This window comes from Aythya marila (genome assembly GCF_965140915.1).
Source record: "Aythya marila genome assembly, chromosome: Z".
NCBI lineage: Eukaryota > Metazoa > Chordata > Aves > Anseriformes > Anatidae > Aythya > Aythya marila.
Window position 1 is genome coordinate 30260304 of NC_139080.1, and position 18812 is coordinate 30279115.

The 18812-nt window shown below is 40.7% G+C and overlaps 1 protein-coding gene across 7 annotated transcripts; it reads left to right on the plus strand.

Annotated features, from left to right (window-relative positions):
* On the plus strand, positions 1-13010 carry CD274 (CD274 molecule). Of its 7 annotated transcripts, none has more exons than XM_082784195.1 (10): positions 8-302; positions 1164-1289; positions 1765-2303; positions 4340-4408; positions 5114-5467; positions 5942-6223; positions 7452-7559; positions 9967-10023; positions 10935-11000; positions 11971-13010. In XM_082784195.1, exons 4-10 carry the CDS (start codon positions 4354-4356, stop codon positions 11991-11993), a joined length of 945 nt encoding a protein of 314 aa, XP_082640321.1. In that variant the 5' UTR covers positions 8-302; positions 1164-1289; positions 1765-2303; positions 4340-4353; the 3' UTR covers positions 11994-13010. The 7 variants fall into 7 exon arrangements, with proteins under 7 accessions (XP_082640324.1, XP_082640318.1, XP_082640321.1 ...); XM_082784196.1 differs by having other exon boundaries at positions 2162-2303; XM_082784192.1 differs by lacking the exon at positions 1765-2303 and having other exon boundaries at positions 7-302.
* The last annotated feature ends 5802 nt before the right edge of the window (positions 13011-18812 follow it).

Here is an 18812-nt window from a genome sequence, read left to right on the forward strand (position 1 = left end):
TTCGGTTTTATTTCCCGTCAGCGCCGGGCGTTCAGGAATGGGAAAGCCTCGGGGGCAGCTGCCTGACTCCCGGCACGATGCCTCAGCCGCCCGGGGGTGCTTTTCAGGCCCCTTCCTGGCCGCCCGAGGACCGCAGCTCGCAGCACTTCCCGGCGGCCGGGGGCTGAGGGCTGGCGCTGAGCGCGGAGGCCGGGCCGGGCCGGGCCGGGCCGGGCTGGGGCGGGCCGGAGCCGCCTCCAGCCGCCCCGCACAGCCCCGGCAGCAGCCGCCGGGGCCGGCAGGGAGCGAGGCGGCCGCGGCAGGTAGGGGGGAGCCGGGCCGGGAGGCAGCGGGGGGGTCGCGGTGGTGGTGGTGGTGGGGAGGGGGGGGGCCGGGACCGCCGCCCGGAGACCACGGGGAGCAGCGACGGGCGGGGGAGGGGGGGTCTCCGTCTGTGCTGTGGGGCAGCAACACCCCTCCCGAAAAATAGAGAGAAAAAAAGCCACCCCCCAAAAAAACAAACAGAAAAACACCACTGTAGTTGTCTATGCTATAAAATGTGTATATATATATATATATATACACATATACACACACACATATATATACGCAGCCATCGTTTATGCTATAATACATTGTATATAATAATACATAAAAATCTGTATCTGTATACCTACCTATAATATATATATATATACATATACATACATATATGTATATATATATATATATATGTAACTGTAAAAATAACCTCTGTGGTCTTTTGCTTGCTGCTAAACACTTGGATGGAAAGTCCAGCCCTGTGAGCTCAAGGCAAGCAATGAAAAAGGGGAAACTGAATTAATGACTCTGAGGGCTGGCTACGACGATGGCTTTTGTGGTCTCAAAGTCATAACTTCACAGATTTTTTTTTTTTTTTTTTTTTGCGCCTTTGTTTCTGAAAAAAATAAAATGTCAGTAAATGTGTTTTTAAGCACAGAAGAAACCAGTGGAAATAAGACTTCATCAGTCTCACCTATTGTGGAAATCCACCCCCTCAGCCTGCTAAGGTAGTTTCAGGTTATGAGAACCTAAAGGTTACATTCAACTGTTTCACATACTGCTGTCATGTTCCTCCCACACTTGAAGCAAAAAGCCCAGCTCTTACCAATTTTGTCTGTTATGTGCTTTTGCTTCCATGACAGGTACTGAGTAGGCTGCCAGGTAGAAAGAAGAAAACATTTCCTGAAAACTTTGAAGTGGTCATTTCACAGTATTTTAACTCATCGGAGAATCTCAAATGTTTTTTGAGATGCGTGAAGGCAACATAGGTGAGTGAACTTACACTGAAATACATTTAAAGTCATATTTTGTGCTGTTGACAAGGTTATCCCGTTAACAGTGAGCAGGTTAATGTAAGTAGCATCTTTTGGCTTTTCATGCTTGTTTTTTTATCATTATTATTTATTTATTTATTTATTTTTGCTAAGCTAACACACAGGCTTAACAAGTCTTGTACCACACAGTGGCACAGCAAGAGGCATGACCATGCTCTGATCTTGTAGAGCGAGGATCTGTTATCCCGGAGAAGGGTAGACCGTGCTCTTCAGTTTATTCCTATTTATGACCTTCACACACGCAATACGTTGTGCAGAAATTTCCAGTCATTGTTAGTTCAGTACCACACATGGTAAAAACTGTCGCTTGGTATTAACATACTAAGGGCTGTTGCTCACATATTGCTGTAATGAGATGATATGTTTCTTAAAATGTCTATGGCATTTTATGTACTAATTTTCCCAACAGTGTCTTGTTACTGTGAACCACTGGTAGCAATAGAGAATTTTCCCCAGTGGGGAATTTTCCTGTTATGGGGAAGTTTCCTGAAGGAGTAGGTGGAGTTAATCAACATTTAAGTGCTGTCACAAGAAGACTTGGTCAAATAGTTCTGTTCTTCCTGTCATCTCCATTGGATTGTGAGGGAACCAAACAGGCAGCAACACTGAAGACTACTTTTTGCTGTGAATATCTTTTTGCTTTTATGGAACGGTGTTATCCATAGATACCAGAAATCATCAGAAGGAAAGAAGGGGCATTTTGGTAGGCTCTGTAAGAAAAACAGTGAGCTTTGGTGAAGATCTTTGATTGGCGTCTGGGTCTCAAGCAGGTTCAACTGAGCCAGCTAGTGTCTGCTTCTGCTCAGGGTGAAAAAGAAGAAAGGTCTGTAATGGTTACTGCAGCAAGTTTTTTCGCATGCATTTGGATTTGACCTGGACCTACTTTTCTTCTCACTGGAAGTGAAAAATTGATTACAACCGCATACTTTCTTGGTCTTGAGGAATTTTGTAAGTAATACTCATACATTTTTTGTGTGTAGCAAGGCTTGTCTTCCTCTGCAATGGGAGAAAGTGTAGAAATTAGAGTTTTACAATTTCAGGATAGAGTCGCAGGTCTGAGAACCATAGAAGAGCTTACTGGCTATCATTATCATCCCTCTCCCAGCAGTTAATCAGAACACCTCTCCTGGAGGTAATGCCTACACAATAGCGGGTACCATAGGCAATGCATGCCCAGGTATGATTATCATCCCATGACAGTAGTCCACATGCTGTTTTTTTCTGGGCAGCCTCTCAGCTCTGGTCTCTGTCTGCTTTGAAGAGAGTAGACTGTGTTTTGGGCATGAGCATACTGCAGCTCCGGTCATTCTGCCATTGGGAGCACAGAACACCTGCACACTTACTCGGTCAGTGTCAGAGGCTCACTGTGCTGTAGGATGTGTCAGAGTAAGTACAATCAGGGCACACTTGTGAGACGAGTATTTCTCTATCTTGTTTGAGCAGCTTTGCTCTGGAGCTTAGTTGGAGTGCTGACCTGCTTTGTTTCTTAGGCAGTGGCATAATGACAGAGGCATTTTGATGCATGTGCGTCACCAGAAACTCATAGGTACCCACAGGCAGCAAGTTGCTAGTGCTTTTGAGAACATCATTTTTGGTTAAAGAATGAATTGGGTACCTAACCACATAAAGAATTTATTCATCAACGGAACAAATCTTTCATCATGAGGGTCTCTGTTTTTTCCTGTCCTTTTTAGGAGAATGTCCCATGTGTTAGATTGGATCCCTTTCTCAGCTCCATCTGTATTGCCTTCTGCAAATGTCCTGTTGGGATCAGGGAGCATCTGTCAGAGGAAAAGAGTAGCTTGAATCAAATTCTCTTGAAGCTAATCCTCTTAATCTAAGTTACTGTGAAGTCACATGTCTTAATGACTCAGGGCAATATGGTTAATTTTTTATCATCTTAATGTTGAAAACCAAAGAAAGAAAAACACTTAAAATGGTAGGATTTGCAGTCCAGTGAGAATTTAAGGAGTTAGGAAATTTGATGGTTATCACAGTTGCCTAATTTCTTATGCAAATGCTGAAACCACCACTAGAAAACGGTTGAATGCAATCTTTCCTTATTTCTGTGTCTGTTTGGGTATCCAAAATGCAAGTTTTATTTAGATAAAAACTTAGAGTTCTCTGTACTCACAAAAGATTTCCGTTAAAGTCAGCTTAATTTTTTCTTGAGAGTGATTTGAAAAATGATGGCACTGTTTGGTCCTAGTATTGCTCTGACTTAAAATGCACGTGCAGTGGGCACGTGAAGGTGAGTGTGAGAATTGACGTGAATCAGTGTTTTCTAAGTTTAAGTGTTGTCTAGGAGTATAAAAGCCATATCAGTAAAGAGGGGAAGGAATCTCTTGGAAAATTGATGTAATTTGCATACTCAGAGGTAAAGCAGCAGAAATTCAAGAAAGCAGAGTTTGTAGGCTTTCTGTGTCACTGTTTTACAAAGGCGCTGTTGTGTGAATGCTCATGAAGTTGTTACTTACCACATAAATTCCACTCAGAATATGTGCAACTTCACAAGCCCTGTGATCAGGACTGTGAAACCAGGTGTCATAAAGTGGGTTGTGTTCACAGTACATTAAAGTAAGGCCAACTGGTGGGAAGAACTGAGTTCTGTTCCCTCCAGTGAATGCGTGTAGAAAAAATCCTCCCTCCTCTTCAAGCAGGAAGGACGCTTCCTTCTATGGTTTATGGGAACATCTGGGAATTTGTGAGTAATTGTTTAGTAATTGATGGAAGTGATAAAATCCATGTTTCACCATAAGCAAGGAATTTGTTTAAAGGAAATGAACGTAGTTGCTCTTCCTGGACCCATCCAGGAAGGACCCACCCCTGCCTGACCCAAACACAATTTTGTCATCCCTTTTACTAGAGTGGAACTCAGTGCCTTGTGTCTAGTTCTTTGTGTGGAGTGAGTGTGAAGTATATTTTACAGTGAAAGTTAGAAAACAAGCAGAGATTAATGTTCTTTGATTATTTTATCATTTTAGGTTCTACCTACATCATGGAAAAGCCTTTGCTTCTGTATGTGTTTTCATTCTACTGGTGTTTCCTAAATGGTAAGAAGCTGAGTTGTAAGAAGTAGCAGAACTATTTAAGTGTCTTTCTTTTCTACGTGTAGGCATGGAAATGTTAACCTCTCAGTTTTCCTGCAGGTGTTGGTGTTCGGGTTTTTTTAGCTTACTGTTTTACATAGAAAGGTCATCATATGCTTTTACATTAAACTAGATTAATGTGCTTAATATGGACGGTTTGATATGGGGGCAGGTTAAAATCCTTGTCAGTGTTCAGCCCAGACAGTAATTACGACAAGGTACTATTTGCATTACACGAAATTTTCTTTTGTGGCAGTGTGAGGCTTGAGAATTGTTACGTATTTTTGAAAATCCTGTGTAAAAAGAATTGACGTTTATATGAACAGAACATTCTCATAAGAGGCACTAACAATTGCCTGGTACTGTAGTGGTGTTCTGAAAGCAACATCTGAGGGGGTGTGTGCATGCATACAGCTATTTTTAATATACACATACTGCTTTTTTGTGCATTTGTGCACAAAGCAGGTTTCTGCAGGTATAAATAGCTCTGTTTGTGAACAAACGTGGGAAAATGCATGCAAAAAAGTTTAACTTTAAGAACATGGCAGATACTTTTAGTCCTTAAAATGTCATGTATACTTATATATACGGTGTGTTTGATAAAGCATGACTTTCAAAATTAGGCTTATAATCGGAAAATTAAGTTTTCTTTCAAATTTTGTTTTTCAGCTTTATTCACTGTTGAAGCTCCCCAGTCACTCTACATCGTGGAACTAGGCAACAATGTGACCATGGAATGCACATTTCCAGTGAATGGGAAATTAAAGTTTAGAGATCTAAGTGTCAGCTGGGAAAAAAAAGATGAACTTGGAAAGGATGTGTATGTACTTTTCAAAGGGGAGGAAGACTTCAAAAGTCAGCACAGTGACTTTAGGGGGAGAATAAAATTGTTGAAAGAGAATCTGAAGCTGGGGCAGTCTCTCCTTCAGATCATGGACGTGAAGCTCAGAGATGCAGGGCTTTACCGCTGTCTTATTGACTATGGGGGAGCTGACTACAAGACCATCAATCTGAAGGTTCAGGGTGAGTTCTAACACAGGATGTTCACTGCTAGATGATACTGTTGAAAGATTTTGGGGGCATCCTGGAAGGAAGGCGTGTCTGCACTAGCATTTCAAGAAAGCTCTCTGGAGACAGGAAAAGCCTCGTGGCCACTGCACAGCTGTCTTCATCTATGTGGAATCCATGTTCTGTCCTTTATTTTCCAGACATATGGTATGGCAAAAACCATTTAGACAGAGCAAAGATCAGAAAGCTATTGCAACTTCCAGAACAGTGTCAACACTGTAATAAACCCTGTATCTCAGTTACTGTAGAGACACACAACAGTGATATTTACTTTTTCTATCAGGAGTATTATTTACAGAAGCCAAGGTTGGCCCAAGCACAGAAACTTGGCCCAAGGGCCTTATCCTTGGGGATAAAGAAAAGGTATCTTGCTTATATGTGTTGTTCTTTTAGCTTCCTCCTGGTAATCATCTTATTTAATTTCTTTAGCTCCTTATAGAAACATAACCCAAGGAGTGGTGAGCACAGGACACAAGGAATGGAAGTTAACCTGTCAATCAGAAGGATACCCAAAAGCTGAAGTGATATGGCAAAATGGAGAATATGAGGATTTGACTGATAAGGCAGATACAAGTTATGAAACTGGAAGTGACCAGCTGTATCGTGTAACAAGTACACTCACAATCAAAAATAGGACTCACGAGAATTTTCGTTGTATCTTCTGGAATAAGGAGCTTCAAAAAAATACATCTGCAATTTTATACATAGCAGGTAACTTTTGTAAATTTCATTTAAAGTAATGCATTTTAAGATATTCTGTAATTTTGTCCCAGTTGGATCAGACATTTTTTTTTTTCCTGTGTAATTTTGAAAAGGCTAAAAAGAAATACCTGTGTGTCACATTTTTCTATTAATGTACACTTCCACCATACCAACATGTTCATTATGCTTGTGTGGAAGGATCTAGTTGTTCCATGGTTAAAATTTTGCATGACCTACACAAATTTCACCTACATGGTAATTGCATATGAACCTGTTAAAAATGTTCAATTATTTGAAAAGCTTGTAGCTTTTAAAACTTTCAAAAAAGTCTAGGAATGAGACTTTTCCATGTAAATTAAATACACCTTTCAAAAACCATTCTGTTTTGATGATGAGTAAATTTGAACGAACCGGTCTTTTCCTATGAATACAGCTTTTGCTGTGACCATATTTAATTTTAACAAATTTCACACAAATATTTTTCCTGATAAAATGTGGATTGAGGGAAGATGCACAAAGACCAATACAATTTCCTATTAGACCTTTTAATTGGGTACCACACCTACTACTTTTGCTTACTCTTCCTTTTTGCATTGTACTTATGATATGGTTCAGCTAGGCTGGAGAGCCAGCTCACAAGCAATATTACTGTTTATCAGACTGTTACTCCGGTCATTTCCATGGTCCACTTCCTTGTGCAGTCTTAAAAATGATGGTGCTGGCATGCTTTTTGGGAGTGACAAGGGTGGAAACAGTCAGCTCATAGAAGGAAAGCTATGTAAGCCTTTCAAAGGGTGGTGAGAGGGTGAGTTCAGTTCTGACAAGAAATGCATCTGGGTTTCAAGGAAGCCACCTGTATGCATTATAGCTTTACCACAACACAGGGACTCTTTCTCTAACAGCTGTTTCCTGTAGTCCTGACAGAAGGACTTTAAGCTGGATGTAGACTTTGTACCTTGGTGATAAACAGGATTTGTGACAGGAAGGAAAGGCACTATCATATGGAATACAGGAAGGAAAGATAGATATGAATATGTTCTATCTCTTTTGCCTTTAATGGGGTAACGAGATACACTGAAGCGCATCATCAGCACCAGGTGATGCTGATGCAAACTAAAAGTCTGTTACCACGTCCATCTAGAATGCTCATAGCAAAAGTAATAGGATGAAAATGAAAGAAAAAGGGAGAAGCTTATGTAATTCTGCAATGTCTTTCCCCTACTTGTTTTTCCTGAAGATTCAGCTGATGATGTGCTTTGGCCTGAGAGCAGACGCTTTGTTGGGGCAATTGTCGTCGTGATTGCTCTCGTTGGATCAGTGCTATTTATTCTCTGCATAAGAAAAGGTATTCAAGTTATTTATTTTGGTGTATTGCAGTTGCTATCAATCTGTTCTGTTGATTCATCCTCAAAGAGGTGAGATGAAATAATAAAAGCCTGCCTTAGATCCTTCATCCTGAAACCATTCAGTTTTTACCACAGTTTATTTTTGTTTCCTCACCTGATCTAATCAGATGCTAGCTGTTAAGTTAGCAGAGTGGAAGAGGTTGTCAGTCCCTCACAGACCATTTACCGTGGATCGTTATTACTTTTTCTTACAGGTAATGAGGTAGAGCAATACGATTAGTATTTAATCTGTTGAACCACCAAAGCAGAGTTTATGCACCTACTAGAAATGGAAGCTATTCTGTGCCCTCCCTTTTAACTGGGGACCTGAATGCTCAGAACAGATAGGGCACTTTCATTTTTTTTTTTAAAGATTTTTTGCTGCAATCTCTGAACTGTGTGCATTTTTTTTTTTTAATGATCTGTTATGGACTGTAAATATATCTCCATTTTGGCTAAAATACCATTAAAATGGTACATTACACATGAAGTGATATGTCCAACATTTTGAGTCTGAAAGATTATTTTTTTTTTTCACAAGAGGTTTGCACTGAAGCTTGATACCACTTGTTCCATTTCTTTGTTCAGTTTTGAGGTTTTTCAGTTCACTTGACTGACTTGAATTGGATATTTTCAGCATCACACTACACTGAAAGCATTGGCAGTAATTTGTTTTAATTTGCTACAAGCCAGAGGAAAACCTTGGAGAACTAATTTTAATGTGTTCATGCATGAAAATAATACACTTATGCACCAAGATTAAAAAAAAAAGTGTGAAATGTGTCGCATAACCTGAAGTAAGTACTTTATACACACACACACATACATCCCTTCCTTATGGGATGATGGATTTGTTCAAGGATTTTGTAATCAGTGATACTTTTTTACTTTTTAGCACATACAATAAAGTCATGCAAACCTCAGAACATTCATTGGGACTCATTTGAAAGTATCAGAAGGAAAGCGTCTTTTTCTGAACATTCTATTTTTGGCTGGAACTCTTCCTCAAATTATAATAAATTTGTGATTTTTATTTTTTTAGCTTATCTATAGCTCCTTTTTTTTTTTCCTTCCAAATAGTTTTTGAGCTTTTTTTTTTCTTGTCAAGCTTCATGCAGAAAAAAAGTACTAGAGGCATTGATACAGTACTCTTAGCATTGTAGTAACATACTGACATGATTCAGTTAAATGTTACCAGATGAAAATGAACAAGACAGTAACCTGAGTTCTTCTTTTGAAATTCCCCAATTTTATAGTAGATGTAAATGGGTAGCTGCCATGAAATTAAGCTGGAACTAATGCAAAGGCTAGTTGCAATGTCATATCAAGGGTTGTCTCAAAACTTTGTACACTAAGAGAGATGTGCTTTCTCAGGCTGTGCACCAGAACTGGTTTTCCTGTCTGCCAGCTCTCTCTTTCCTAGTGAAAGTCAGAAACAGCACCAGTTTCTGGCTGCAAATAACACAAAACCATAACATCTACAGCGAGTCTTCATGTTCAAAATCCATGAAATACATGATAGAATTTAATGTGGATATTCACGTTACAAACTCATCTCATGAATAGATGCTATGGAAACATGTCCTGGGAGAAGTGTTCATAAAGTTTAGCAGGCTTGCAGGAGACGTTAACAGGCTGCAGTAAGGCTGTATGTAACCTACATGTCTAAGAGTATACTGCTAGGAACATAGTAGGAACAGGAGTAGAACATGAAAGTGGAAGAAGGGACAGCAAAATCCTTGACTTCTCTGAAGATTCCCATCTGGGGATTTCAGTGAAGGTCAGAAGTTTCCTAGGTTGCTTGAGTTTTCTTTATCATGTGCATGTATACATGATAATATATATATATATATATATATACATGTGTATTTGATTAACATGATATATGTGATTAACATGGTTATGCTATATATATGTGTGTCATAAACAACAAATTGATTGAGAAGCTAAAGTAGTGAGAGTGTTTTTCCTTTAAAACCCAGGCTATCCTAGATCAACAGCCAGATGATTCTTTAAGAACAGAACCTCCCTGGAAGATGTGTTTTTCCCCCCTTTTGTCTCCCTCCTTGTTCTCTGTTGCACAATATGTTCAAATTCTGGGTGAAAAAAAACTTTGAACGAGTACTTTTCTGTCATATTAGTATAGGATGCCAATGATTTTGCAACTAGAAAGGAAACAAGAAGGAGAACTGGCAGACCACGGGCACTAAAGAGTACATCTTAAAGCCTTTGAAGAAGTGGAGAGTTTTGAGAACCATCATGACCCTGTGCTAAGAGTACCCTTCCTACCAGTGTGCTTAAGTCCGTACTAGATCTAAAATGAGTATTTTGCTTTTGATTTGTTTTTTGTCTCTTACTGTTTTTCAGCTAGTACAAGTAAGGACAAGAGAACGTGCATGGCTAACTCATCAATGAATATAGCAAGTATGTACTTATGGCATAAATCTATCCCAGTGTGACTCTTGTGGAAATAACTGAGAAATTATTCTTTAATTGAGAATCCATTCTGTCATGGTGACTACAATAGGCAAAACTACATTCAGCTGTTGTTTTGCTTTCTACTTTCTGTTTAAGTAACAAGTAGAAATTGAAGAGTCAGTTTTGATTACTCTGTTAACTTCTTGAAAAGAAAACGTGAAGAAAAAAAAAAGCATACCTGTTCTAGAAGCAGGTACAGTCTGTGATTTAGGAAGTCAGTGACAGGATGAGACCTGCTGCCTGGAACGTACACCTCAGTATGTTGGATGGCAGCACATTCTGGTGCATAGAATCTGATCTGGAGTTTTAGGTACATTGATCATGTGTTATTTCCAGTATTATAATGTGCGTTTGAGGCTGTTGAGAGGATCACAGAAAGTTCTCTAATAGCTTCTTTTTCCTCCTGTTGAGATACTAGTGCTACTTAGTAAAGTTCACTGGATGACCAGTACCACGACAATTAGCAATGGAGGTGAAAGTGGAGACATTTAATATTTAAAGAGGGAGAGAAGAGATTAAAATCCTTTAGCCTTCTCTTGTGATGGCTTTTTTTTTTTTTGTGTGTTTTATTTGTTGTTTGGTTTTATTTAGAAACTGCTTTAAACTATACTACTCTATGAAAGTTAGTTCATATAGACTTTTTTTTTTTTTTTTTTTTTTTCCCCGGAAGAAAACTTCTTGTAACTATACTTGCCTCAAATGGACACGATATTTGGTATTAGTCTCTTCCCTGGCCTGTGTTTAAGTCACATGCTTCCTGGTAGGCCTGAGACAGCACCTTTTTACAAAGATTTATCACTATATGAGTAGTTTAATTTGTGCTGACTGTTATCTGTATGTCTATGGTTTGTTTTAAGAGCTGCCAAAAGATAAGGATACACATGTCTGGAGAGGTCCTCATATTGAAGAGGAAGAGTTGAAATGTAAGTATAAATGATAATTGTAAAAATAGTAGCAAATTTCACACAGCATAAATCATTTGTTGTCATCACGTCTAATGACCTAAGTCTGGATTCATGACTCTTGATTCATGGCTACTTTATCTAGTTCCTTGTTTCAACAGATAGAGTCTTCAAGAGCTTAGCCTTCTATTACCTCTTAGAAATTAACTGTCAGCCCTATCTGTCTGCTGGGAGATATATAAAAATAACTAATCTAGTTAAAAAAAAAAAAAAAAAAGCCCTACAAAAGAAGATACGATATATAACTATACAAATTAGTCTTGTATCTAGCTCATATTTTTCTACAAAAATAGTTGTGCCAGCACAACCAAAGGAGTGATGATGATGGTGGAGAGGGAGACCTTAACCCATCACTACCACTCAAGTGGTTTCAAGCTATGAGATTCTGACACAGCAAAGCAAGGAAATAAGTAACTGAATCTCTGAAACCCCTGAAGTAGATCCTGGTGTAAACCAGAAAAGTGAAATTACTGAAGTTTTTCTTTCACCTTCTTTCTGACCTCTAAAGCACTTAAATTACATTCCATATCCCTCCTTGTTAAACCTTACAAACACCTAAACAAGGGCAAGCAGGCCCAGATCTGTGAGTCAAAATGTTAGGGCTTAAGGTTACACTGCTAGGGATACTGACAATAGGGCACTAGAAAATGTATTGGATTTTGAAAGAAAGAATGACTTAAGCCACAGAAATATCACTATTTATTCAGAGAGCACTTTCCACCTGTGTGTTTGAACTACCACTTTACTTCCTGCCATGTTCACCCTCTGCATGACCTTTATATTAATTTCATTTTAGATCTTTCATTCTGACAATGAAAGGAATTTTTCTTGGTTCCACTAAACTCTATGAAAGAGTCACAAAGCCATGAAATGTTCTGTTATTTTATCATTTTGTGATTTGATTTTTTTAATGTAATTCTTCCTTTTACAGATATACATATTGAGAAGACTTAGAGAAAGCAGGGGAAGTTTTCTGAAGGTTTGATGGTTCTGCTGTTCTGTGCTCTATGTATTCAGGGAGATACTAATATTTTGTTTTTATTCTGTGGTTGCAACCTTCTTCCATATCATTGTTACTTAGGAAAACTGCAGTGAAGTTAATAGAATTGTCATATCATAAAAGGCCCTTGGATTCAGGCCTCTGTATATGTGACTATGTATGAAAGTGTTTATTTAAATGTCCACATTTCTGCTTTCTCAATTTTATGCACTTTCAGGAACACATCCTATTTAAAAATGTCTTTAAGGTAAAGCACTTTAGGTCCATGACCATAAGGAATTTCATAGCTAATTCTTAAATAGTCCATTTTCTGCACTTTTTTTTTTTTTTAACATGCCTGAGCTCTCAGTTCAGTGTAGAGATTTTTTCCTTCAGCTTGTAAAGAATGTTTTCAATACTTTGGTCCACATAAAAGATATGGGTGCAACAAGAGAAGGTGCCATACATACAGGGCATTTTCTGTCTTAACTGTAGATCTTAAAATATTGGTTACTCAGAGCTAAGTCTGAAATGGGCATTGTAACCTTCTTGATAACTGTGATAGGGAAATCATTAGATAATACTAAGTTCCTTTCTCTGAAAAAGTTGTTTTGGGGATTTTAATTTCCTTTTGATTTAGCTGGCACTACTTGGTTACCGCTTGTTACTCTTCTGATTTACCATTTGGGGATAATGCAACTCTTTGGACCTTCAGAAAGAGCAGCTCTTGATTTGGACTGCCTTTTTTTCATCCTGGCAACAGAGGAGGAACCTTCTCACTGTCAGGACATGAAATGTATGTTCTTGTGATTTAGTTTAGAAATGCTGATGGAATGTACTCCTGGATCCCACTTCCTAAGCTACTGCTTTGTTACATTTTTCGAGGTGCATAGCTTGTTTGTTTGTTTGTTTGTCATACACAGATCAAAATTATTTATTGCAATACTGTTCACAGTTATATTCCATTATATTTTTTTAATAAAATATGTTTCATTTTTCTTGTGGCTTTTTTTTTTCATCTTTGACTTGTTAATATGTGGTATTAGGACTACTCATGCTGTTTGTGGAAAACTCAGGTACCTGAGGTTAGGGTGTAGACACACACTGTTCTCTGTGTGTCTCATTAGAGACATATAGTCTCTGATGGCTCTCACAAAGACAAGACAGTGAATATCTGGAATCTCACTGGACTCAAATTATATTTTTTCAGTTTAAAGTAAGTTAGTTTGTTGTGCATTCCTAGAGATGCAAATGCAAGCCTCGGACCAGGTCTTCATTGCTAGTGGTTTCAATCTAGCTAATATAAAGTTGTATTTAGTATGTCTAAGTAAGCTGCCTTACAGAGAAGAGTATACAGAGAAATGCTTCTCATAATCAGTATTGCGACAGTAGACCTAAGTTAAGTGAAATAAGTTACTGTGAAGTGATTAATTCATTGCAGAGCTTGCATGTTCTTATACTGATTCATGCTGTTTGACTACAAGGATGCAATGTGAACTTGGACATCCCCTTCGGCTTCCCAAAACATTTTTGAAGCCTCTATTCTATTGTCACTGAAGACAATGACCAATTTTCAATTACTCCTGGAGTCCAATAATTGCTTTAGAAATGCTACAGCCATGTGTAGAAAATTCACTGCCTCTCTGCACACACATACAGTTTCATATTACCATACAAATAATGCCCCTAAGAAAACCTCTTCATTTTCTACTTTCTATTTGAGACTGCAGCAGCTGTTTGTATGCTGAAGTAAAAGTAAAAGGCTACTCCTTTAAATTATTTTCACCCTTCACAAGGCAGTGCTTTTAGTGTATGCTTAATATCATGGAACTGAAATTGATGTCTTTCTTATCCAACCCCACAGATGACCAGGAACTGCTATATTTATCTTTTTCTCAGAAAGGGAAAAGATAAGTTATCATAGACAAACATTTTTAGAGGTCCAGGATTGCTAAGAAAAGCCTGGTCCATGTGCACAGTCAAAATCGGCTTACTAGCATTTGAGGTCAGGAATCATTTGACAAAATGTAATTATGAACTAGTTTGAAACAGTTTTGCAATGTAGCATTTCATTTTGTAAAATATGGCTACTACTACAGCTATTACTAATATTTACATTAAGGTATAACTACTATTAGGAAAAATAGAGTAATTGATCTTGGACCTGCAGGGCTTCGACAAGCTGCATCCAGGATGTGTATCCCTTTTCTCTCTTGTCTGGAAATACCCTTCACTGACATGTCCCAGTGATGCATCATCCAAGCATGGGATAACCCCTCAAAAGACATAGATGTTGAGAGTGAGACTCAGCTTGTGCAAGCATCTCCTCCCTAGTTCCCTGTCTCCCACTCCTGTTCCTCTGGTCAGGTATCTAGCTGGTTGTCCCTGTGAAGACCCTGCTAGGTACTTTTGGGTCTAGGAGACGCCCAAATCAGCTCACTGTCTCCCCATCCCAGAAAAGGAACACATGAATGAAAACTATTGTAGCCAGGGCTGGCTCAGAATGAGTAAAAGTTTGTGATGGTGACAATGGCATCACTTCAGGATTTTCTGTCCAATAGGAAGAGAACAAGAAACACTTTTGTTTTCTTTGCAGAAGTCTCAATGCCGTCAAGGAAACTTAGACACCTAAATGCAGGGGAAGGAGATGTTCGTCATCAAACAAGTGAAGAAACTGTGGATGGGGTAGGCAAGAAAAGAGCCTGGCATGATCAGAACAAAAAGGAACAAAGCAATTGAGGCTGAAGTGCAATCACATCAAGTACAGGCATATAAAGAAAGAACTGCCAGCAGAACAGCCTCCTGGGGAAAGCTCTTGTGATCTTTCTGGGGAACCAGACATTCAGGTGGCTCCCTGAAATGCCTGTATGCTAATGCACGCAGCATGAGGAACAAACAGGAGGACTTACAAAAGACTGTGTGCAGTTACTGTGCTGTGTGCCCCCAGGGATCACAGAGATGTAGCGGGATAGCACACAGTTGGAGTGCTGCAACAGATGGATCTGGGCTCTTTAGGCAGGACAGGCTGGGAAGACAAAGAGAGGGAGGTAGCCTTTGAATGAGTGAACACTGGCGATGTATAGAGCTCTGCCTTCGAATGGGTCAGGAGCCAGTCAAGAATTTAGGAGTCAAGCAGATCAACACGAATCATGCTGTAGTGGGTGTCTGCTATAGGCTTCTTGGTCAGGAAGAACAAGTAGATAAAGCCTAGGTAAGACAGCTGAAAGGAGCCTCATGTTCACATGCTCTAGTCCTCATGGGGAACTTGAACAACCAGGTTGGAAGTGCCTGGATATGGGGAGAGCAGGCTTCAGGCTGCTCAGGGAACTAGTTAGCAGGAAACCAACTAGGAAACAGCTCTTGAAGACATTGGGGTCTGTAAGTCCCCATCAATTTTTAAGTACTTGGATTGTTCAGCCCAGAGCAAAGGAGTATGAGGGGTGGCCTTAAGGCAGCCTGTAGCTTCCTCAACAGAGGAGCGGAGGGGGTTGTTATGGGGATGGTGAGGCACTGGCACAGGTTGTCTAGAGAAGCTGTGGATGCCTCATCCCAGGAAGTGTTCAAGGCCAGTTTAGATGAAGCCCTGAGCAACCTGGTCTAGTGGGAGGTGTCCCTGCGTAATGGCAGAGGGATTTGAACTAGATGATCTTTAAGGTCCCTTCCACCCCAAACCATTCCATGACTCTATGATTCTTGATTCTATAGTTCTAGCTCTTCTCTCTGTTGAACAGTGACAGGACCTGAGGGAACAGAATGCAGCTGTGACAGGAGATGTTCAGGCTGGGTGTTAGGAAAAGGTTCTTCACCAAGAGGGTGGTCAGGCACTGGAACAATCTCCCTAGGGAAGTGGTCACAACACCGAGTCTGAGGGAGTTCAAAAAGTGTTTGGACTACACTCTCAGACATAGGGTCTGATTTTTCAGTGGTCCTATGTGGAGTTAGCAGTTGGACTTCATGATCCTTGTGGGTCCCTTCCAACTCCCGATATTTGATGATTCTATGAGTAAGAGAAACAGTAGACAAACGTATCATTCAGGAAGAAGTGTTTTAGAAAAATTAATTTCCACTGCTTTCATATACTTGCAAATAGAGCACAGACCTCAGTTTTCTGATATCCTTTACCCTTTGCTTTTACTGTAAGTGTTAGGATATCAGACAAACTTAATTTTAATTGTAAATCATAGATCATGCTCAACTCTGGCCCTATGGACCTCCATCTTTCAAGTGTCCAGTCATCCAAACTGTTGACTTCTGACAGCTGCCAAAGAGGTCACTAGGGTTTTTCTGGAAGAAGTTCAGGCAACACAAGAATAATTTTATGTGATAGAGCTTCACAGGATATGCTTACTGAGGAGATACTACTACTACTACTACTACTGGATATCAGTAATTTATAGAATCATAGAATCATAGAATATCCCGAGTTGGAAGGGACCCATAAGGATCATCGAGTCCAACTCCTGGCACCACACAGGTCTACCCAAATTTCTTTGAGATTGATTGCTCTGCACCAGGTAGGAGGTCTCAGTCAGACTGGAACTGTGATACAGTCATCATATATCTTCCCAAACCAGCCAGGATCCATTTCGGATTCATTTCCTAGAGAGGGCCATCCTGGATGACACACTTGGAGGCCCCTGATGTTTGAAGTATCCTTGGGTGTGACAGTTAAGGTGACATAACAACAAATAATTGATTGAAAGGTTTTATTGATAGTGGAAGCTATTTCTGGCAGAAATTGATTAAACCTTTTTGTTTATAACGGGAACTATTTGAACCTTGTTACTTTACAAGGGCTGAATGGCCCATAACATACAATGAAGAAAGAGAGAGAGGGAGAGCAAGTTAGAAAGGCAGAGGTAGAGGAAAGATCTAGATCATCTCCCTGGGTTCCATTGAGTTCTCTGGTTGAGTTCATGCTGTGCTTGTGAAGGTGGTGGGTGCACACATGGCCCCTCTGAGTTCTGCTATTTATGAGTCAGTCCCTACCTCCAGCTCTCACTTTGTATGCTACTTACTCCAAGCTTGTGTCCCAAGACCTTCTTGAGAAGGGGTCGTTGGGGAGATTGCTGATGTCTTTCCTCCCCAACCACCAGAACCACTGGCACCCACATGTCTCAGATGGTTACCCAATATAAGAAAATGGGCCCTGGAAAAGTGCTATCCCACCTCCACAAGATCCTATTTTCTAACCCTATTGTATCTCATGAGTGAGAACACCTTTTCTCTGCTGAAGGTATGAGACATGGGACAAAAGCCACAGCTATTATTTGTGTTGACCTGGAGTAGAATTCTTTCAAGTGATGAGAAAGTGACTGAAGATGAAGTGACACACCTGTAGCACCAAAGCTTCTGAGAAACCTGGGAAGAGACCACTGTATCCTCTTCTACGTCTCCACCTCATGATATGGTCATAAATTAAAAGACAGAGTGATGAAGTGCAGTATGGAGGTAAATAGTACCAAACAACTGTACAATGCACCCCCAGTGAGTTTGATTAGGTTTAACAGAATCTTAGAATAATTTATGTTGGACAGTGTGGTGGTTTTACCCAGCTGGGCAGCCAAGCTCTCTCACTGCATCTCCTCAAAGGGGAAGGGGGAGACAATACTATGAAAAGGACTCAAGGGTTCAGATAAGGACAGGGATATCACTCAGCAGTTATCATGATGAACAAAACAGACTCAGCACAGGAAGATTAGAGAAATTAATTACCTATTACTAACAAGCTAGAGAAGTGAGAAATGAAGAAAATGAACTAAAACCACCTTCCCTTCTTCCATCCTATTCTACCTCCTCCTCCCAAGCAGCTCAGGGGAATGGGGGAATGGGGACTGCAGTCAGTTTGTAACTCTTCATCTTCGCCACTCCCTCACAGGTCCCTCTCTGCCCCTGCTCCCCATGGGGTCCCTCCCATGGGATGCCGTCCTTCCTGAACTGAGCCTGCTGCCCACAGGCAGCAGCTCTCCAAGCACTGCTCCCACACGGCTCCGTCCCACGGGGTCAATCCCCCAGGAGCAAACTGCTCCAGCACGGGTCCCCCACGGCTGGGCGGCAGCTCCCCCCAGACCCCCTGCTCCTGCGTGGGCTCCTCTCCACGGGCTGCAGCTCCGGCCCGGGGCCTGCTCCTGTGGGGGCTCTCCATGGGCCACAGCCTCCTCCAGGCCACATCCACCTGCTCCCCAGGGGCTCCTCCACCCATGGGGGGGCTGCAGCGTGGAGATCTGCTCCATGGGGGACCCATGGGCTGCAGGGGGACAGCCTGCTCCACCAGGGCCCTCTCCACAGGCCGCAGGGGAATTGCTGCTGCCTGCCTGGAGCACCTCCTGCCCTCCTACTGCACTGACCTGGGGGGCTGCAGGGATGTTTCTTACTCCTCGCTCTCCCAGCTGCTGTTGTGTGACATTTTTGTTTTTCTTACCTTTCTTATATCTGCTTTCACAGAGGCACAAACAACAGTGCTTACTGGCTCTGCTCTGAGCAGTGGCGGGTCCCTTTGGCCCCAGCTGAAAATGGCCCTTGTCTGATATGGGGCAGCTTCTGGGGTCTTCTCACAGAAGCCACCACTACAGCCTTCCGCTACCAAAACCTTGCCACATAAACCCTCTACAGACAGGACTTGCTAAATCCAATTAATAGGGCTTCGTTCTGTCAAGTTTTGTATATTTTTAAGGATGGAGGTTCTACAACTAAGCTAATTGATTAGCTTCATTGTGAAAGGTTGCTTTTTTATAGATGGGAATATAGATGAAAATGGATGAAAATGAACAGCAAATATATTCTAAAAAAGTTAG